Source organism: Triturus cristatus, chromosome 10 (assembly GCF_964204655.1).
Source record: "Triturus cristatus chromosome 10, aTriCri1.1, whole genome shotgun sequence".
In the NCBI taxonomy this organism is placed as follows: domain Eukaryota; kingdom Metazoa; phylum Chordata; class Amphibia; order Caudata; family Salamandridae; genus Triturus; species Triturus cristatus.
In genome coordinates, this window is record NC_140593.1 from 134,557,350 (window position 1) to 134,580,951 (window position 23,602).

The 23,602-nt window shown below is 41.4% G+C and overlaps 1 protein-coding gene across 6 annotated transcripts in view; it reads right to left on the minus strand.

Moving 5' to 3' along the window:
- Positions 1-23,602, minus strand: part of CAPN7 (calpain 7) — a 371,178-nt gene that overhangs the window by 52,094 nt on the left and 295,482 nt on the right. For all 6 annotated transcript variants that reach the window (XM_085630640.1, XM_085630642.1, XM_085630639.1 and 3 more), the window contains one exon: positions 11,980-12,055. In XM_085630640.1, the coding sequence (XP_085486766.1) occupies positions 11,980-12,055 (76 nt within the window). The remainder of the gene's footprint in view (positions 1-11,979; positions 12,056-23,602) is intronic.

Below are 23,602 nucleotides of genomic sequence, written 5' to 3' on the forward strand. Positions count from 1 at the left end.
ACTCAAAATGTTCCTAAGTGTTCTGCCTCTTTTGTATGTAACCATCGGTTTCTGTTTGACAAATGGAACTAGATCACAGTCAAGTCGTAATAAATGCCAATGTTTGCGGAGAAGCTTATATATGTCATTACTACAAGAGTGGTATTGAGTAATAAAAGATACTTGTGTTGATTCTTTCGCTCGTTTGATGTTATGTTTAGGTTTGAGGAATCTGTCCTATGGGCTATGTTAATCCTGGTGTGTGCACGTTCTAGTGTTCTGCGGTCATAACCCCGAGTCACAAACCTACTCTTCAGTTTCACAATTTCTTGTTGAAAAGAAGAATCTTGGCTACAGTTCCTACGAAGGCGGGTCATTTCGCCAAAGGGAATTGCCCTTATCTGAGAAATGGGGTGTGAACTGGTGGCATGTAGTAAGGAATTACACGCTGTTGTTTTGCGAAATAGTTTGGATTGTAATATGCCATCTTGAACAAATAGAGTCACATCAAGGAAATCAATGTGGTCTTTACTGTGAGTATACGTAAAGTTGAGATTGTATGTGTTATCATTTAGGTACATGATGAAATTGTTTAAAATACAGTCAGTACCATTCCAAATCATGAGAACATCGTCAATGAAATGACCCCAATACACTATGTTGTTGGTCAAAGTAGTTGGACATGTGTTCCATATGTGGGGTTGTTCGAAGAAACCCATGTAAATATTAGCAAAGGATGGAGAAAATTTGGCCCCCATGGCTACACCCGAGTGTTGTTTGTACCAGTTATCTTTATACTTGAAAAAGTTGTTATCAAGCGCCAGATTGGTAAATTCCGATAACATTTTGGTGTGGTCATAGAGTGTAGCATCCCGTTTGGATAAGTAGTATGTCAAAGCTTCCATGCCTCTGTCTGGTGGGATGGAGGTATAAAGAGAGCTAACATCTAGAGTAACTAGGGTAAATTCCTGTTGCCAGATGAAATGTTCCAATTTATTTAGTAGGTCTTTGGTATCTTCTATGTAGGAGGGTAAATTATATACTATTGGTTTTAAGTATATATCTATGTATTCTGAAATCCGCTCAGTACTACCGCCAATGCCTGAAATAATCGGTCTGCCTGGAGGTGTCCTAAGATCTTTATGCACTTTAGGTAGTGTGTATATATAGGCAGACCTGGGTGTAGGATTGAACAGATACTTAAACTCCAAATCAGTGGGAAGACCAAAGTTAAGCCAATATTTTAGTGTGTTCTCTATAAGTGTGGTGACCTGTTTAGTTGGATTGTGTGTAATTTTGGTATAGCACTTATGATCAGATAATTGATTTTCGATCTCATTGTTGTAATACGATGTATCTAGTACAACAATGTTTCCACCCTTATCTGCTTCCTTGATGGTTATTTCAGGTTCGTTGGCTAATGAGATGAGGGCTTTTCTCTCATTAACTGTCAGATTGTATCTCATATTGGTATGACCACCCAGTTTTTTATCCTCCAATGAGTGCAGTTCAGATGTCATGATTCTAAAGAAGCAGTCAATCATGTTGTCTGGAGTTAGTGTTGGTGTAAATAAAGACTTGTGTTTAAGGCCACTATCAACATTCATGTCTATATTAATCCCTAGATCAGCTATGATCTCCTCCAGATCAGGGACGGTTGTTATACTTTCATCCAATGACAGTAATAGTTGAGTATCTCTAATATCTTGTATACTTTGGCCACTCGGTGCAGCAGTATAAATTGGTATCGGACACTTTTTTTTTGCATGCCAAACCACTTTTTTAATGTAAGTCTTCGTACAAACTTGAACAAGTCAACATGAATTTGAGTAAAGTTAGGACCAGAAACAGGACAAAAGCTAAGACCCTTCCTCACTACATTGATTTGAGGTACAGTTAAATCCATTTTTGATAAATTGATAATTGAAATATCATCTCGTGCTTGATCTCCTAAAACATTGACATTTATAGCAGTTGTATTATCGAAATGGTCAACAATATCAATTAATTCCTCTGTGTTTTTGACACAGATCGTGTCACTCTTTTGCTGTCTTCTGACTCGGTTTTTGTACCCTCCCCTCCTTGTTCTCTTCTTACTACATTTCTTTTGGAGTTGAACCCCATCTTTGTTCCCTTTCTGTATCTCTCCAACTCTGATAAAAAAGATGAAGATGTGTCATTGTTGGCATTGGTTGCTACTATCGATGTTGGTGTTATATCACTAATGGCTTCACTGCTCCCACTGATGTTACTGGAAACCTCAGAGTCCCTGACTGAGATTGGTGTATCTTTACGTTTCTCACTCAGATCTCTGATACCTACTCTTGGTGTTATTTCATCAAATTTCTTGGCAAAGGTGAAAATTCGACCATTCTTGTAGTCATTATCGTCACGTTTGAGCTTGCGAATTTTCTTATCCTTAATATAGATCTGATGGGCATTAAGAACCTCTTTTAGAATCGCATAGTTCTTATTTGCCACATCAGACACGTTAAGCGCTTTTATCTCTTCCTCAATTTGTTCTGGACACCTGACATCCCTAGGATCATTTTGACTTACTTTGATCGGTGTTATTGGTGGGTGTGTTTAATTGTCTCGTATCCATCACTTTTTTACACCTTTAATGGTGCTTTTCTATTTTACAAATGCTTCACTCTTGACCATTCAGGGGCGCCTTTTACCTATACTCTTTAGGGCTGCCAATGATTCTTTACTTATCTTATGCACATGGTGCAGCCCAATTTATTTTGGTTGCTGATTTTGGGCGATTCTCTCCTTACATTTGATTTTCCTCACGGTGGTATATGTTCCTTCTTGTTTTTGGTTCTGGTTCTATTATCCTCCTTCTTTCAACCTTAAGATTTCATGTTGAGTTTAACACAAAAACTAGATAACATTAATCTGTACTAGTATACAAAGTTGATAACTTGTTTGTGCAGTCTCACACATTATATACACTTTTTGTCTTTTCCAGCCTTGATAAAGTCTGCGTACATATTGTAGTACAAGACGAACCATGTGTTGGCCTGACCTTAATTATTTGCTGCTGGGAAACTCTCTACTAAAGAATAAAAAGAAGACAAATATACAATACTAGCGGACATTTTTTACTGATAACACAAGCATTCGTGACTCTGTATTGTGGGCGAAGATCGCCAAATGTAAATGTGACAGGGAGTGCTATTGCGGAATAATTTTTTCCTTTATTGACAGGTTTTATGATCTGTTACCAGCACTATTGGGTAATCGGTGCCTCAGTTTGTACAGCACCCCTTTTCCAGTAACTATCTAAGCGCTTTACTATCTATGTTCATATTGACAGGCTCTATTTACTAGAAGTGCGGCTCATCCCTATTGAGGGATTGCCATTACCCTTCATTTTCATTAACAAATTGGAAACTGTCAAGATGTGCACAGGAAGCTGACTTATGGCGTGCCCTGCACACTAACGAGTGCACAGCAAGGCCTCACGCCGGGCACAGGCTGCACTATGAGCTACTAGCACTTTCCACAGAAAAGATGTTACCTGACCACTGAGGACTTTGGCGCTGAATGACGAATCAGCATCTTTTCATGGAATACGCATGCAAGGAAGATTAACCCTTGAAATCCCTATTCAGATTGGTCAGAGAGTTACACAGGGTGGGGGAATTACTAAGTAAAGGTTTTCCTTATTTAATTTCCAAAGGAAGTTTTGCCCACCAGTACAGCAAAACAGGAGGATGAATATGTGCGGAACTTAGACCAGAAAAAGGCGCGTGCTCTATCTAAAAATGTTTTTTTTGTTGGGTTGGGACGATTGGCTTAAAGATCCGAGTTTCAAATCTGAGCAAGAAATCTGATTAGCTGTGAAGAGCTGATCATTTTAGCACCATCAGCCATTTTTTGCAGGTCACAATTTACAAACTTTGCTGGGAAAGAAAACTCCAATATGGGGACTTTTCAAGGCTATTTTTTTTTTTTTTTTAAAGACAATCACAGGTGCAATCGCTGGAATACTTTTTGTCCGGAGGCACTAACCTACTTACTCAACACGGATAATAGTTGTCACCATGCACAGGGATGAGACAGAGTGTTATAGGGAAATCCATTTGGTCTCCCGTTTTAGTTTTCCTTTTTAACTTAGCATCTTTCCGAGATGGTGGTTTGAACATATTTTTCACTAACACAACAAAATGCCATACACACATTTATTATAGTTAAACATTGTTGTTCTGTAGTGTGCACTGTTCGTTTCAGAGACACATACTAGAACACGATGTCCTTGCTTTGTTTTGTGCTCATAGGAGATGACTTTTGCTCAGACTAAGTAAAGCTGTTTTCTGCGTCTCTAGCAGAATGAGAAGGCTGGTGTTATATTTAAACAGCATCCATGTTAAATGCAGACGAGAAGTACTTCACACTGGAGTTATCATGGACGATGTGGGCAGTTGTGAATCAGATGCAGCTCTGCAGGCCCAACACATATTCTAACAAAGAAGATGGAGTGCATTTGTTAATGCACGGAGGCCAGCTTCCTGAGAACATTCCAAATGGGTCTTACAGAAGGGTGCTCCCACAGTGCTCTGGCTAGTGTAAGGGTATTAGTGATAGATAGACTTAACCTTGATGCAGGTGATAGGGCACTGCTGGTTATGCTAGATTTATCGGACAAGTTTGATACTATCTCTCACCATATCATACAGGCCCGTCTCAGTTCGGTTAGAATTTGAGGGCAGGCCTGGAATTGGCTAGCATCCTTTCTTGAGGGAAGAGGTCAAGAGGTACGGTTCCCCTCTTTCTCTGCCAACTCTTGTAAATTGAGGGCGGGAGTGACACAGGGCTCTGCATTGAGACCCACACTATTTAATGTGTATCTCACCTCCTTGGCGGTCCTGGCAGAACCACTAGGGACCAAAATTGTGTCAAATGCGGATGACACACAACTGTTGTTCTTCTGGAAGAAAAATGAAGCATTTCCAGGAGAGAAAATCCAAAATTGCCTCAATGCAGTCTTTAGGTGGATCTCTTTAAATCAACTCAAATGCAATGCTGGGAAGACCAAGCTCCTCTTCTTCAGTCAGGAAGCAGAGGTATCTTGGGAGTCTTTCTGGCCAACTGATGCCTCCCCCCGCTTACTCAAAACTCATTGGTGAAAAACCGAGGCATTAAATTTGATAGACAACTATTGTTTTGCACCCGTTTTGCCTTACTACGTATGCTGTGAACGTTTTTCTATCTTTTGTCCTTTACAGCTAGACAACAAGTGATCCAAGGCCTGATTAAAGCACGTTTGGACTACGGGAATGAACTCTACTTAGGTCTACCTGACTATCTGATTGGTTGGCTGCAGCTGGCCCAGAACAATTTTTGGGCTACCCCGTAATTCCCACGTATCACGGCCTCTTCATCATTTTCATTGGCACCTGCTCAGGAAAAGGATCAGTTTTACGATTTTGCTTCTTACCCAGAAAGCCTTATAAGAACTGGCACTGGCTACTTACGAGCTAGAATTAAGTTCATACCCCCGGAGGAACCTGCTCTCTGCCAGCCTCTGTCTTGCTAGAGTTCCACTGGTTAAGAGGGCACGGTCCAGGGCAGATCTTTCGATATCCTGGGCCCCTCTCTGGGGAATAAGCTCTTCTCTGGAACTCAGATACATCAAGGCTTCCCCCTTCTTTGGGAAAAAGCTAAAAACATGAATCTTTCCTAGTTTCATCCCCCTTCCCCTCATTCTTCCTCGGTTGACCCTTCTTCTACATTAGTGCCAGGTAACTCCTTGGAGTAACAGTTGCGCTCTAGAAATATTATACATATAGGAGTAATATTAGGAATAATCGACAGGGACACATTTTTTGTATTTTTCACCATTCTAATGCTTATAACAATGACTAGTCTCCTCTGTCTAATAATTACAGTTCATGTATTAATTACGGGGATTAGAACTTTTCAATAAACATTTGAAAATGTATTAGTCTCTTCTCTTTGTGAAACCTTGGGAATGCAAAGTGACATAGGAAAGGGTTAGATCTGTTACCACAAATTCCTTGGGAATAAGGATGGTCATGGTCGAGGTTGCCGACAAAATTTATAACTCTGGAGGTTTAGAAGTTTAGATGCTGTACTGTGAGCTAGCCAGACCAACATTTTAAGAAGACTGGGTCCCTGTTTTATGAAGTTTTAAAGATCCAATCCACAGTCCTACTAAATTTGTAGGAGCCGTGTGGCCACGGTCTTCCAAACTGAGAATAAATACGAACAAGAAGGAGAGGGGCAGTACCGGACTATGATGGCCACATAAAACAAATCCTGAAAAAGGCCATCTGATGAATACCACAGAATATTTGAGGTGAGTGGTCTATGATTAATCAGTATGCTACCAAACACAGGAGGATCAAGAATTCGAAATTCTGGAACTATTGCTTCAAGACTTGTTACATTAAAATCGGCATCATAAAAAACATAAAAGCCTAAGTGAAGATCTAGAGGAGCCGACTGGGGATTGGCACGCAAGCCGTTAATTAAGCCGGCAGTGGATGAACACGAGCACAGAGTGTGAAAGATATCACTTAGAAGGAACAGAACAAATCTCCTATAAATAAATAAAAATATTGACCTAGTGCACCATAAATCTCATCTGACAATCTCATGAAATAAATCTTTTAAAAAATAAAAGTGCCATGTCACTTCAGACAGATGCAATGAAAATCAACAAATTAATCATACAGGACTCATAATACACAAGAAAAAAAGCTGAACAAAATCTTTTTATGAAAACATAAGAGCTGGGTTTAAGAACTAATGTCCAGAGATCCACAACACGACACTGCAGAAAAATGTGAAATGAAATGCCATCTGTGAGCAAAACACTCTGGAGCACATTAATCTGTTTTGGTTTTTAGATGCCCTTGGAACTCCAAAGACTAGTGAAGAGAAATCAAGACTATATGATTCTGAGAAGGATCCCTTGAAGGAGAACAGATCAGTAATTATTTCATGGTAAATGGAATACAAGCAATGGTAAATAAAATAAAAGTACTTCCTAGTTGTTTCTTTTTAAAAGGCAGAAGACTTAACAAGAAAAACAAAATAGCAGACCAGTGACCTGGAAGACATGGAAGAAAAGGGGATTTAATCTAAGAGAGTGCCACTTTTAGGTCTCACCTAACCTACCTTTTGGAATTACACATAATGCATCCATACAGATTTAGCCCCTCATCATGAGTGGGTTACTGATTCCGGTGTGATAACTCCAGGGTAAAGAACCCCAAGGCCATTCCAAGTATCAGTGTCTCCACATCCAATAATTCAGGGCCTAGAGACACCTGGTTCGGTTTCGTCGGGTGCAAATGCACTCCTGGTGAAGCCACTGCAGGGATAGGGGCTGCAACCAGGTACATTGCACGGCCCCATTGACTCCAGCAGCACCATAGGTGGGGTGAGGAGTGGGTGCATAACATACACCCACTCCCTCCCTCGCAGCCCATACCTAAACTGGCCTACCCAGACACCCTAGGTCTGGGTAGGCCAGTTTAGGTTTCACAGTTTCTCCGCATGAAAATCTGCCAACTGCATATTGTGGGCGTGACCAGTGTGCTTTGGGTCTGCTCTTGCTTATGACTCAGTGGCTTTATCTATCGGAGTTCCTTGCTCCTGATTTGATAGTTTCCCTATCTATTCTTGAGTTTTTTCTCCCCAAGTACCATTTCAGGCTTATCGTGTTTTCATCTGATAAATTGTATGCTTCCAATACAGGTATAGTATCTGGGCCTACATAAAAGTGCATGAGGGACTTTTTCCCCTCTCTTGAATCAAAACCCCCTTGCGCCCCCTCCCCCTCGGTTTCCACCATGCTCTCTTTATTTATACATTTCCTCTTCCCAAGCACCCATTAATCCCACGTGGTTTGCGTGCCCCTAGCATAGTCTGAATATTTTTAAATACTTCCAATATGGCCTCCATGGACTGCAGGCATATTTGGACTCCGATGACTGCCATTGTGGAATGCATTTTCTTATAGTTTATGAAAAATCATTTGAAGATGACCACAGCATGTGTGCAGTCTTGAGCAGTCCTATTTCAATGTTTTTCCAATAAATGGTGCCAAACACAAAGAAGACACTAGAAACACTATTAGCTCTGCTTCCCAGTGTCACAGGCGAGAATGGTTAGCTTTTTCATTGCTTGCTTTCAATGTATTGGTGATTACTTAGGCACAGCAAGCAGGGGGCTAAAGGCACCCATCTGTGCTTGCATGAAAGCAAGATGTTTCATTGCACTTCTGAGGAACAGCTGGAGACCACCTATAGACTAAGAACTGACAAGTGACAAGCATATCATACGAGATGACATCATGAAATTGTCAGCAGTGACCGCCCTTCTTAATTAATTTCCCTCATCCATTATCCTCTCTACTCATGAACATGCCCCTTTCACTTACTGTAAACTTTTTGCACAAAATGGATGAATATGGAATGCTTAATACCCATACTGTAACTACTGTTATTGTCATTTACACTGCTGCTTACCACTGTTCCATAGAACGATCTCCTTGATCCATGTAATGCACAATGGCACCTTTGTCAGATTAAGAGAAGAGCATAAATACATATATATGCTCTATATAGTTATGTTCTTCTCTTAACCTAAATAATAAATGGCATGTTGATTGTTCTCACACACAAGACATCAAAAAGAGACACTTGTCACAATCCTTGCGTAGTCATAAGTGGAATTGTATCCAGCAAGGCCTTTCCGTTCACAAAAGGAAAGGAAGTACGGGTCTGAATGGATTTTGATTTTTCTGAAGCTGAGAAAGAATAAGAGAGTACCCTTGGGATACTTTGTCTGTCGCCACTTTTTGTAATTACTCAAATGTCTTATCATTTACCACATGGTATGTGAATTGTCATGTTAAAGTGCATTTAGCATATGTAACATTTTTTCTCTTGCACGTGTAACATAATTATATTGTTTCCTACAATTTTGGAGTGTTCCTTCCCCATTCCTACCCTGACAGAAGGAGTTCACCTGCCCACGACAGTACTACATCTATAATCACTTCAGGGGTGAAACTACCTGTGAAAGAGTGGTGAATACCTAACTGGGCAGGTCTGTGGGGGTTCACCAAAGATCACAAAGAGACCCATTCTGGAAATCCTTCAAAGTTGATCTTGAGAGCAAATATTCACAAAAAGTCACCATGAGGAAAATGTTACTTACCCTGAAGCTATTGGTTTGTAGCTTGCAGTGCTGCAGATTTATATATTCAGCACACTTCCAACATCTAGTATTTAACAAGGTCGTTTGCAAGTAGCTTGTATCCATAGCACAAGTATGACACCACAACAAAACCCACAATGCCCTCCCACCAGATGTGTGAGATAAGTGGAGGAAAGCAAAGCTGGCTTGTAAAATCTGTACAGGTGCACTGTGCATGAAAGTATGATGTACGTAATCGAGGTTAATGTGACTTTGGTTTTCTTTGGGGATGATGGCACGTTAAGTAAGAAGTTGAGGCATCCTTATAGAGGTCTATTGTTATTTCTTGTTTTAATTGCATGGAGGGAAATATGCAAGAACTGGAAAGATCCGTTGCCCCCAAAGCTCGAAGATTGGATTAAAGATGCGTATGCTATGGCCCAATTGGACCAGGGTGGAGTAAATGAGAATGGTGTGAATATTTGGCAGGCCTTACTATCGTGGGGTAGAGGTCTGAGACTTGTATAGCTCTTCCTGGTCCTATGATTACACCAAGCTACCAACAATGGGGCAGGTCCGGATTGGACCCAAGCGAATGCAGTAGCCACGGGGCGCAAAGGTCGGAAGGGCGGCTTCTTTAAAGAATTGCAGACGCTTATTTGGTAAGATGAGGACAAAAAAAAGATGTATGTAATGTAGAAGCATCTGAAGCTGGAGTTCACCTCTGGAGAGGCTGGAGAGCACATGTGAATCTACAGCACTACAAGCTACAAACTGATAGCTACAGGGTAACACTTTCCATTTGTAACTTGTGCTGCTGTAGATCTAATGCTCTGCATAGACTACAAAACAGTGCACTTCTGCTAAAGAGGTTGCCAATGAGCAAATGGGAAGGTGTGTGGTGTTGACCATGTTGCAGGCTTCCATATGTCTGCAAGTGGCATGTTTTAGAAAGCTGTTGAAACTCCTTTATTTATATTAGAATGCACTCTGGGCACAGAATGCAGAGTTAATTTTCTTAGTCATGACAGACTTGGATGCACTTGACTATCCATCTTGCAAGACCAGACTTTGAAATTGGATTTACCATGTTTAATGAACACAACATAAAGTTGCTTTGTTTTTCAAATGGATTTAGCCCAGTTAATGTAAAACATTAGAGCCCTCTCTGAGTCTAATGTGAGTAATACCCTTCCCACAACAGTCTCTAGGTGGGACAAGAAAAATCGGTAGATCAATATTTTGATTGACATTGAAAGGAGATACTACCATGGAAGGAAACGAGGCTTTGTCCTCAGGATAACCCGATCCTTGTGAACCCCGATGAATGGCTCCTCTACTGTTGAAGCTTGCAACTATTTTTGCGCAAGGAAGTGACTGCCTCCAAGAATTATACCTTCAAATAAAGATATTCCATTTCACAGTAAGGTAACGGCTCAAAAGGGGGTCCCATGCATCCAGTGAGGAGTACATTTAGGTCCCACATTGGGACTGATGGAGGAAAGACTTTCTGAAGGCCTTCTGTGAAAGCCTTAATGGCAGGGATTTTGAATAAAGGATGCCAAGGCTTCGGGGGGAGCCCCTGCACCCCCCGGACCCAGCCGACTCCCGCATGGGAGCGGCATTTCTCCCGCCTGGTGGGAGCACCTATTTCTTCATGCTCCCACTGAGCTGGAGCAATCACAGTTTCCCTGCCCATAAACGTGCGGGCAGGGAAATAAATGTGTGTTCCCACCCGGCAGGAGCATTTTCAAAGCTCCTGCCGGGTGGGAGGACACTTCTTTCCCCACCCATGCTACTGTGAGCAGGAAAAACCACTGCATAATGGGGGTGGGCTCCCTGGGACACAGGTAAATAGCAGGCTCTGGGGGATGGGGTCCCGGGGGCCTTGTAAGGCTCAGGGATGGGTGCCACGCCCCCTACTCCCCTAAAAAGAAATGTTTGGCCCTCTCATATATATATTTTTAATAAAATTGCAGGACAGGAGCCCAACTGCCCCAGTTCTTTATTGTCGGCTAGCAATATTTTATGTTGCGGACAGCCATTGCTCCCAAGTGTAAAAAAAAAAATCAGGCGGCTTTTAAAGAAATGTTGGGTTAGAGGGACTCTCACGAGAGTCCCTCGAACTCAACCACCCAGATATACAAACATTTTTAGAGCTTAATATCTCCAAAACTACTTAACGGCTTCACAGCAAAAAACAAAAAACATGCTTTCTGGACCAAGCACTAGCTTGCTGCCAAATTTGGTGTATTTCTGATCACTAATGTTAAAAGTCTATGGAAAATGCATAGGGGTTTTCTTTTTTTTGGGACTCTCCTTATCTTTTTTCTTGGCCCCCACTTGACGGATCACCCTGAAACTTTCCAGTATGGAGCTGACTTTAGTGGTTCACCCTAACAGGAAAGTGATTATTTTTTAGAGGTGGGTACTCACCACCCTCAACAAACACCTCCATTTCTTACACTAGATATAAGCAATAGGAGTTGCATTCATGAGGAAATTTGTACAAGTAAAATTTATGTTTGCAAATAACTTTGTGAAAAATCCCAATGTATTGAATTGTATGTAAAAGTTAGAAGAAGGGCAGACAGTGGTATCTTACAGGCAGAGATACATTTACAGGAGATGACTAGAAGAACGAACATGACTGCAGCACTCTAAAGAAAATTGATAAAGAAATTGTATATTATATGTAAATGTAAAATAGTGTTGAGTTTCAAGAAGGGAGGATCATGGAGTTACATTTTTACAGTGCAAGGTTGGCTTCCATGCACGTTATTATGCCAACAAGCAACCTCTAACAGAATAGTCACCTACCTGGGTAGTAAACTTTTTTACCATCAGTCTTATAAACAACCAACGTAATGAATTCTCGGTTGCGTGCAAAGTCATCCTACAAAGCAAAGCAAAAGAATAATTTTAAAAGAAGGATAGCAAAGCCTAGCAAATGAGGAACAAAACAGACTCATTTTGAATACAAACAGGGTACAGCACATGAGCAACATATCGAATCAAAGAATCTCATTGAGTCTCACTGGGTAACTAAGGAGGATGGAGTTAAAGCAACAGAAGCAATCCAAAATACCTTAAAAATGGTGAGGTACACAACAAAGTGTCTATGTATTTTTCCTGGGCACCATAAAATGAAGCAAAACCCTGCTATTTGCAAGAAAGTATATATCAACAATCATACATGTGGACTAGTTCTGCTTCGCTTCCATTTAACATGTGACAAATGGGCCTCTATAACAAAATAATTGACATGCAGAGAGAGACCATTACATGGTTAAAATCCTTTTTTGTCCCTTGATAAATTTCAACGTAAAGGGTCAAAGAGACCAAGTTTTTCTTTGATTTTTCAAACACCTGGTGCAAATGGACCCTTTAAAGAAAAGAACAAGTTACTTACCTTCGGTATAAACGTATCTGGTAGAGACATATTCTAGTTGTAGATTCCTTACCTTAGAATTTCCCCCAGGCATCAGACAGGATCTGGATATTTTTCATTAGTAGTACCGTTGCACGTTGGTAAGTGGCATCGGTTGGCTCAGAGTCTGTCATCTTGCGTGCCAGAATAATGTCGCAGGACCTACATAGACGCTGCCTGGGCGCGCGGACATCAGTTCTCAACACTTCTTTCACCGCTAGAAGCACAGAGCCATGAAAGATACTGACCACTGGTGCGTCAAAACTAGGGCCCTTTGAGGTAGTCCCTATCCCTAGAAATCAGTTCGTAGACAGGGAGGATGGGTGGGGCAGTAAGGAATCTACAACTAGAATATGTCTCTACCAGATACATCGTTACCAAAGGTAAGTAATTTGCTCATCTGATAGAGACTTCTAGTTGTAGATTCCTTACCTCATAATAGATAATATATTCTCACAAAAAGGTCATAAATGGAGGAATTATTACCATCCACGGTACCAATCCACTCTATACTACTCACAAAAGATAACCGGAGGGTGTGCTAACTAAGTGTAAATATTGGTATCAAAATTAGAAAGCAATTGCTTTCTGAAGACGAGAACCCTCATCCACCCAAAGGTGACATGCTTCATCATTGGGTTCCCTCTTACACACTGCGACCGCAAGGTACACAGAGTGGGCCACAACTCTCCCTCAGGAGAGGAGCGTGAGGTGTTTTTCCTCCAATGTTTCTATGAGTGAGGGGCAGAGTGCAAAAAATAATCCAAAAGTGAATTAAAACTATCTCATAAGAGAGAAAATAAATTTTAATTAGTATCCCCTATGGATAGAGTTAAAAAACAGTGTGAGGGATGTTCCCTATAAGACTAGTCTTTAGTAGCTAACCCTAAATGAGGGTGAGTCCCCAAGGCACTGGTAAGAGATGTGTCTTTGAAGTTTTAATAAAGTTGCATAGACTTTCAATTGGATAAACGTTCATTTATTTCATCACGACGTTTGTTTTCATTATTTTTCCATTTTTAAATCGAAGATGCAGATTTAAACAAGTGCCACGATATTACAAATCCCAATGCATTTCGGCTTGGTATTAGCCTTCGTCAGGGGTTTTTTCTGAAAAAAACGAAACATGTATATAGTCTTAATGTTTGCTGTGTGGTTGTATGGGTGTGTAAGAGAATCACTGGTGAATAATATATCCGGGTGGTTGGAAAATTCGGTGTTGTACTTATTTTCGTGCTTGTTAAACGTGGTGGAGAAGGTGGAAGAAATTATCCCCAACGAGCCTTGATAAATGAAAGGAAACCTATATGGGCTTGTGAGTGGTGAAAATTTCATATGTTATAACGCTTCCGTGTCTAGTAAATGGCGTGTATAGTTAAAGGGCTGGTATTCTAACGTTACTGTGCTCGAGTGCTTTCGCATCCGTGAGGGTGATCTCTCAGTACATAACAAACGTGAGTTAATTAAAGTAGGTGAACCGCAATCCCTTCTCGTATCAGCACTTACTTGTGGATTAACGTGGACGGTGTTTAGAGATTTCTGGGCGCGTGCGATCTGGCGACGTGCTTGGTGCTCCGTGGAGTGTAACGGCGTGTAGGTGAGCGTGTGTAATTAAATATCCTGGTGTGTGTGAAAGTCAAAATGGGACTGGTTTCTATAACTATGGAAAGTGAAATAAGACTGAGTTAGAGTTATGATGATGAACAATGCGAAATAACAAAAATAACAAAGATACAATGTAGGTTAAATTGAAAGAGATTAATACGGGCTAATAACGAAGGCAATCAATTTAGAGGTATCACGTAAATTCCATACGATCATTCATCCCGTCTGGTTTCATTGAATTTAATGTACGAATCCAGTAGTTTTCTCGTTGCAGCAGTGTTTTGTGATTGTCTTTGCCTTCGGATTTGGTGACTACTTCTAGAATATTGAACTTGAGTTGACTGATGTTGTGTCCAGCTTCTTGAAAGTGGTTGGCCACTGTGGATTTTAGATTGCTTGTCCTGATGTTGCTTTTATGTTCATTTATGCGTATTTTGATTTTTCTTTCTGTCTGTCCCACGTAAATTTTACCACAAGGACATTTTAGAGCATAAATTGTATTGGTGGTATCACATGTGGCTGTTACCTTTAGTTTGATGGTGTGTCCTTTCATTGGATGTGTGATATATGGTCCAGGTGTAATATTGTTGCAGTTATTGCAGTTCCTGCACGCAATGGTTCCTTTGTATCTGGTCTGTTGGTCTGGGTTGATGGGATTTTTTATGATCTCTCCCAGGTTTTTTCTTCTGGTGTATGCAAATATCGGTTCATTTTCAAAGATTTTGTTGAAATCCGGTTCTAGGCGCAATATTGACCAATGTTTCTTGATGGTGTTTTTGAAACGTTTGCTCATTGTGGAGTATTTGGATACCACGGTCATGCGATTGAGTGGGGTTCTTTCTTTTGGTAGTAATGCTGTTGTCCTACTAATGGTGTTGCTTCTAGCTTCTGCTTGGTGAAGGATGTTATCTGGATATCCCCTTGTCTTGAACCGATGTAACATTTTTTTGGTACGTGCTTTCATGGTATCCGGATCGGATACGATTCTTTTTACTCTCAAAATTTGTGTGAAGGGTAGGTGATTCTTTAAGGCGTTGAGATGAAAGCTGTCGTATGATAAGGTGTTATTTTTGTCGGTGCTTTTTCTGTGGAGATCTGTTTGGAAACCCTGATTAGTTTGTATGATGGTAACATCCAGGAAGTTGATCATATGTTGTTGGATTCAAAGGTAAACTGTATTCTCTGATCGATGGTGTTGAGTTCTGTCAATTTTGTGAGGGTGGTTGTTGGTCCCTGCCACAAAATAAAGATATCATCAATGAAGCGTACAAACATTTTTAAATGAGTCTGCCATTCTGGATTCGTAAGAATGTGTTGTTCTTCATAGTTTCCCATGAAGATATTGGCGTATGTTGGGGCAGCACAGTTTCCCATCGATGTACCTGACTTTTGTAGATACCAGTTGACTTTCCATTTGAAATAGCTGTGTTCTAGTGTAAATATCAATCGTTCCATAAGGAAAATTTGTAAATCTTGATTATACTCACTTCGCAAAAGAGCTTGCTCTGTGGCTTCTATGCCTAGTTGATGCGGTATGGATGTATAAAGTGATTTCACATCAACAGTACACATTGTCATAGGTAGATTTATGTCTTCGATGGTTTCATGGAATTTGATGAGGAAATCTGTAGTGTCTTTGATGTGAGTTGAAAGTTTGGTGACACTATGTTGAAGATGTCTGTCCAAGTATTTTCCTACTAGTTCGTGAACGCTGTTCTTTGTTGATACGATGGGTCGAAAAGGTGGGTGGGTTAGATGTTTATGTATTTTTGGCACCATGTAAATGGTAGGGCTTTTAGGGTTCGTTTGAATCAAGTATTTCTTAACTTTTTCGTTAATGGTGCCTCTGTTGATAGCTTTCTATAAGACTAGGTCAACATGTTTCTGCCTTGATGACCAGAGGTTCGTGGCATTCTTCAGTACCGTCATCATGTCACTCTGCTGTCTATGTGAATCAAAATTTAAAAAAACATACTTATTTATATTTATATGGACACTCAAGGAACCAACTGCAGTCTGGTCCGTTTTCTGTGAACAATAAAACACATTCACTGTATCAAACCATATTTACATCCCATATAAAATAAAATGATAACCAAGTGTATGTGAAAACCTGTGTATTTCAAGTCATCTCACCAATATCAGACCAATTGTCTGTCTCTACCCTTAGGCGGTCCTCTATGTATGAGTCTCGGGAATCTAAAGGCAACATCGAGAGCACAGTTTAAAAAAAAAAAACACAACCATGTCATTCAAATGCTTTTTTTAGTCCCTTGTACATCACAGCTTAAATGTATTTTAAACTGAAGGGATCATATCTACATTCTTTCTAGTCATTACAATTGTATTGCTCATGTCCATATTGCCTGCATGCTATGCTAATAGTATGAAGGCAGAGCAAACAAAATGCCTGTAATCGACATGCATCAAATCGATGCATCGCCAAAAACGCCATTCACTTCACCCAGCCTGTGGCTGACTTCTAACGCGGTATCCATGCCATTTTGCCCGCATACTAGGCTACTTGTATGAAAGGCAGAGCAAACAAAATATTTATAGCAACCATGCATCAACGCTGCATCGCAAAAAAGCCATTCACCTCACCCAACATATAGCGGATTTCCAAAACACGGTATCCTTACAGACTTTCCCGGCTCTTACAGCTGTTACATAAAGGCAGGAAGGAGCCCGGTAGGCAACTGCATCCGCTTTTAATACGATATACAGATGACATCCTGGAAAGGTGACCAGGAGTCTCTAGATATCTTCACTAACTGGTTGAACAGTCGGGGCACTAATCTTGAGTTTACCGGTCATGACAGTATCCTATTTGGATCTACGATTGTATCCCAAAAACGGAAAGATTCAAACAGAACTATATCAAAAGCCAATGGCGAGGAACTCACTACTAAGCTATCATAGCTTCCATCCACGTGCCTTATTGACCAATCTCCCGATAGGTCAATTTTTAAGGCTCCGTAGGAATTGTAGTGAAATTACAAGATATAAACAACACGCCAAGAACTTAAGTGAAGAACTATTGGCAAAAGACTATCCTATTAAATTGGTACGTGGCTCAGAAAAGAGGGCATGCAATAACCATAGAGAAGCACTCCTTGAGTCTTGTGAAAAACCGGAAAATAAGAGAATGGTTTGGGTGACCACCTTTAGTAATCTGACTGACAACATAAAAAAGGCAATCAACAAATCTTGGCACATTTTGAATACGGGGACAATGACTTTGGAGAAACCACGTTTCGCTTTGAAACGGAGTAGTAACCTCCGAGACCTATTGGTACATACGAGACCTAGATTGAGACAACAAAGGGCTCGACAGAGCACATTGTGGGAAGCTGCCCCTGTGACAGGGCACTTCCCGTGTGGTTCTTGTTCTGTTTGCCCATTTACTAGACATGTGACAATTGGAAATGGGTCTGAAAACACCGTGGGTACTTAATTTACATACAAATTGCAATACGAGTGGAGTAATCTATATGATTACATGCCCTTGCTCTTTGGTATATATTGGTATGATGACATGCAAGGTTAAGCACAGGATGGTGGAACATCGACGTGCCTTTCGATGCAAAAAAACAAATACGCGCATGACAAGATAATATGTAGAAATGGGCCACACTGAGGACGACTTTGCAAGGGTCGTTATTGACAAACCTAAATATGAAATCAATATGGGGCCCCTTGATAGAGTGCTTTTTCGACTGGAACAGAGATGGGTGTTCCGCATTAAAAGTTATGTAACAGGACTTAATGAGGATATCCCATGGTGCTCACTTTAGTAGAGCATATACTTACAGTTAATATCTAAATGAACTCACTGTAAACTGTGCCCAATACCTTCCTAGCTAGTGACATTATTATACTAACTCTTGGGTTAGGATACACTCCATACATATGTAGGTGTTATCTATTGTGTGGCTACCTTGATTCATCCTTGGGAGGAAAGGGTTTGTTCTCTTGTTTTCCTCAAGACACTCTGTAGGACATGGGCTTTGAATTGGTCCGTTTTCTATTCTTAGCATTGCAACTAAATTGCTACACATGGATTAGCATGTGGAAACTACAATTCCCATCACCCCTGTAGTTCCCGTCAAATACATACATAAAGAATATTAAGAATGAACTTCGTAAAACTTTTTTGCCTTATGCATGGAAATGACATGTACAATGAAAACATTTACATTATTGACATGTCTATTTCAATGTTATGGTCCGTGCTGAAAGAATTTTTTCGGACTTTGGCTGAACCGGAAGTAGTTTTCTACTTCTGGGTTGTGACGCAGCAAATAGGAAGAGTATTAAAAGCGGATGCGGTTGCCTTCTGGGCTCCTTTCGGCCTTTATGTAACAGCTATAAGAGCCGGGAAAGTCTGTAAGGATACCGTGTTTTGGAAATCTGCTATATGTTGGGTGAGGTGAATGGCTTTTTTGCGATGCGGCGTCGGGCAAAATGGCATGGATACCGCGTTATAAGTCAGCCACAGGCTGGGTGAAGTGAATGGCGTTTTTGGCGATGCATTGATTGATGCAGGTCTATTACAGGCATTTCGTTTGCTCTGCCTTCATACTATTAGCATAGCATGCAGGCAATATGGACATGAGCAATAAAATTGTAATGACTAGAAAGGAACGTAGATATGATCCCTTCCGTTTAAAATACATTTAAGCTGTGATGTACAGGGACCGAAAAAAGTATTTGAATGACATGGTTGTGTTTTTTTTTTAACTGTGCTCTCGATGTTGCCTTTAGATTCCCGAGACTCATACATAGAGGACCGCCTAAGGGTAGAGACAGACAATTGGTCTGATATTGGTGAGATGACTTGAAATACACTTATCCCCACGTGTGTAGTGTGGTGATTTGTCACTGGTTTTCACATACACTTGGTTATCATTTAACTTTATATGGGATGTAAATATGGTTTGATACAGTGAATGTGTTTTTATGTTCATAGAAAACATACCAGACCGCAGGTGGTTCCTTGAGTGTCCATATAAATAAGTATGTTTTTTTTCTTTTGATTCACATAGACAGCAGAGTGACATGATGACGGTCCTGAAGAATGCCATGAACCTCTGGTCATCAAGGCAGAAACATGTTGACCTAGTCTTATAGGGAACATCGATATCCCAATCCCTTACACTGTTTTTTAACTCTATCCATAGGGGATACTTATTAAAATGTATTTTCTCTCGTATGAGATAGTTTTAATTCGCTTTTGAATTATTTTTTGCACTCTGCCCCTCACTCAAAGAAACATTGGCGGAAAAAATACCTCACGCTCCTCTCCTGAGGGAGAATTTTGGCTCACACGGTGTACGTTGCGGTCGCGGTGTGTAAGAGGGAACCCAATTATGAAGCATGTCACCTTTGGGTGAGTGAGGGTTCTCGTCTTCAGAAAGCAATTGCTTTCTAATTTTCATACCCATATTTACACTTAGCTAGCACACCATCCGGTTATCTTTTGTGAGTAGCTCAGAATAGATAACACAGCAAGGAGAGTCTGCGAACCAAGATCATACAAGAAAGTCAATGCCCACGTTGCTGCCCGACAGATATCCAGGACTAGGACTCCGCAAGCTAATGCAGTGGTTGTGGCTGCTGCTGCTCTTGTAGAGTGAGCACGTAACCACACAGGAGGCTCCTTCTTTGCCAATGCATATCACAATTTAATGCAGAGGACAACCCATCAAGAGATGGTCCTTTTCTGTAATGCTGGACCTTTTTTGGCACCCAAATAGCCAATGAAGAGTTGATCATCCACCCGGATGTTTTTGGTATAATCAAGATAGAAAGAGAACGCACATTTTGGGTCCAGGCAGTGGAATCTCTTCTATTCCTTGGAGGGATGCGAGGGTGGGTAAAAGAAGGGCAGGGTGATGGATTGTCCCACATGAAAGGGCGGGACCACTTTAGGGAGGGACTAAGTTTTTGTCCGAAGCGTCACTTTATCTGGATGGACAGACAGATAGGAGGCCCTGTGCCGGTGCCTGCACCAAGGGTCTGGATGGACCATCAGTGAGGGCTTCATTAAATGGAAAAAGAGGTTTGGAGGTAGAAGGCACAGGCTGAAGCACCTCTGTCAGGAGGCTAGTCCTGACTGCCACCGAAGGGAGCTCGAGGCCAAGGACCCCGGCTGCCCTTCTCACTACCATTGCGTACGATGCCCCCTCCTCTGTAGCCAGGGTAGGGGGAGAAAGCAAGCCAGGGAAGGGGGAGAAAGCAAGCCAAGTTCGGTGGAGGTGTGAAACCCACTTTCCTTACCCAGGTCTGTCCGCCAGTCCATGGGGTCTTCAAGCTTGTTTGTGAAATGTTCCAGCGGCCCCTCCCAATCCTTTTCCCCACCTCCCAGTGTAAAATCAACACCGGGGATGAACAACGGGACAAAAAGTCCCCTCCAGCATTGGAACAGATCATCAATCGACGTTGGTCCCACTCCGTATCTGATTCAGGAACGAGGATGGGGTCAATGTTGACCGGGGAGACGGTCGGTGTTGGGAGCATCGCCACTGTCATCGTTGGGGGAAGATCAAGGTCGATTGACCAACGTCGGTCTGGATCCTATGACAGATCCAAAGAGGCTCTGCAGAGCCAGAGTCGTCGGTGTTGAACACCCGAGGGCCCCAACAGACACCGCGGGGCCCGAAGGCACACTAGCGGAGCCCAAAGATGAGGTGCAAGGCCTCGTAATTGGACAGGAGACGCTCCTGTTCCCGTGAAAAGGGGGGAGGTGCCTAAAGTGATGAAGATCTGTGTCCGATGTCGGCCGACAAAGGGAGCAAAGTTGAAGAACGCCTATGCTTCTTTGACTTCTTGTTGTGCTTACCCGAGCGTCCCGAAGATTTCGAATGGGACGAGGAGTGCGGGTTCTGTGACCATTCTCGGGACCTTCCTCTCGACCAAGAACGGGAGTGACATGGAGCTGAGCGCCAGGCCTCCAACAGCTTTCGGGACCGCTCCTGCAAAGCCTTTGGATTCATGGCCCGCCACTCAGAGCATGACTTTGGGTCATGGTCACGCTCCAAGCACCAAAGGCACATGAGGTGCAGATCCATCACGGACATCGCCCAATGACAGGATTTGCAGGGCTTGAATACAGTTCTACGTTGGGACATCTCGACGCACCAGGAGTCCAAGGCTCAGAAAAAAGTTGATAAAAGTCGAAAAAAAGGTAGCCCAAAAATGGCTAAGGGAAAGCTCTCTCCAGATCTGCGCTTAGGCTGTAGCAGAAAAAGTAAGATCTGACATCAGTGCGTCCAGGCAGCGTCTATTTAGGTCCTGAATGTCATTCTGGTATGCACGACGCCGGATGCAGAGCTGACCGATGCCACCTACTGATGCAAAAGGGTTACAGCTAATGAAAAATCTCTGGATCCAGTCTGACGCCTAGGGGAAATTTCAAGGTGGGGAATCTACAACTAGAAGTCTCGATCAGATTTACTGATAGTAAATCATAAATACTCAGGATCTGTTAGGTCAACCAACATAAGTTCCCTACCAACAGGTCACAAACTTCTACTTTCCCTCAATGCAGACAATACAAAAATCTCCTTTGGTAAAAAGGTCTACTTTGTTTTCCTGACAATTTGAACCATTCATTTGAAATAAGTGCTTGTCACATTTGGAAACCGAGATTCCCCCTGCTATGGTAAGATGATGGACAAACCAATGAAAGATGGTCTGTGCAGAATGAGCTAAGGAATTACTGGTTATGCTATAGCAGCAATCTTCTATCTTTAAAAGTGAGATAAATATGTAATGAAATGTAATCTCCTGTGATTGGCAAACTAATTCTGAGTTAAAGCAAAGATCTAGTATGCTATTGAATTTGATGCATGTCTAATAAATGTTTATAGGACAGTTAATAGGTGTCCTCAGGTAGGTCTATAATTTCAGGCTCACATAACCTTAAAAAGTAAAAAGTAATGAGACTACCGTGACTATGGTCCAATGTACAGCAGATTCACAAAATCAGAGGTGGATAGAGACCATTACAGCCTGAAAGCAGAATCATTCCCGATTGGATTCACATGTGACCCACCCTCCTCCCCGGAGAGGCTGCTCTTATTACTATGTTATACTTACTGTCACTTGTGCTACAAAAATCTGAGGGACTTGCCTCTCTGTGGAGTGTTCTAGAGGGTGCTGGAGCCTGATTGGCTGTGATCCGAATGTGGTTCTTTTTTACAAAAGGACAAGGATAGGCTAGTGTAGTGACTTTATTGTCCATTATAGCCTATTGTATGATATTTTATTACTATTAAGTATATATTTTATTTGTACCGTGAGACTCCCACCTCGACGGCGGGGATGATTCAAGCATGTGAATCTATGAAAGATACCCCAAAACTGGATAACACTGCTAATCCAAGCGGTGGGTATGATTTTCTTGCACCTAACTTTCAGCAGTGCTCCCAAGGATATTCCATGTTCTCCACACCCACTCCATTTAGGGGTATAGAATGGATACTGATTAATAGCCAAGCATACAATGATTAACTGTCGCTATACCAATGCCAGCATCAGACTTGACATTTTAGTTTGCACTATGACCAAAATGGATGATGACGAATGTATATCGCTTAGAAAAATGTACAGCACATAATTAGAAGCAATATGTTTCTACAGAGTCCAATATCAGTAGGCATGAAAGATAAAGCACATTAGAAATAAAAATAATCACCCAAGACAGTGGCAGTTTATGGCTAATCAAACTAGCAAGGGAGAAAAATGTTTCCCAGAAGTAATCCACCACTCTCTTGAGCATGCTGGCATACTGCCCCTCAACAGCAGAAAACGGGTAAACTCCATCCTTTATGAAAAACCATCTTTCCTGTTCAATGGTAGTTCTAGACCCCAGAAGAATTGAGCCCCTAATCTACTATCCCCGCTCCCTCCCTACAACATTTTATTTATTTATTTACCATTTACATGCAGTGCTCCAGCACCCCGAAGGTATTCAAGGACTTTATAAATGAAAACAACCCATCATAGTTACTGTAAAGAAGAAATAATTCTCCTGTGGTGCTCAAGGAAATTACGGTATTTGGGCACTTTACGTATGACAAAACCGTACAAAGTTACAGTAAACAAGAAACAAATGGTTAAGCTTAAAAACGACTGCAAAGAGGAAGATTTTAAACATGGAAGAACATCAGAGTTGGACAGCAGTTAGGTCTAATAAACAGCAGGCAATTTTGGGTCTATTAAGTAGCTAGCTCAGGAAGATGCAGAAGAGATGCGTTTTAGGAACTTCCTGAAGGTACCGATGGGGGGCATTGTTATGGTATCGAGTGGAATCCAAGCAGCACTAGCGGAACAGTAAAGAATCATTTGTGGAAGCAAGATATTGGGAATCTAGTAGTCTTGGTTTGAAAAGAACGACAACTT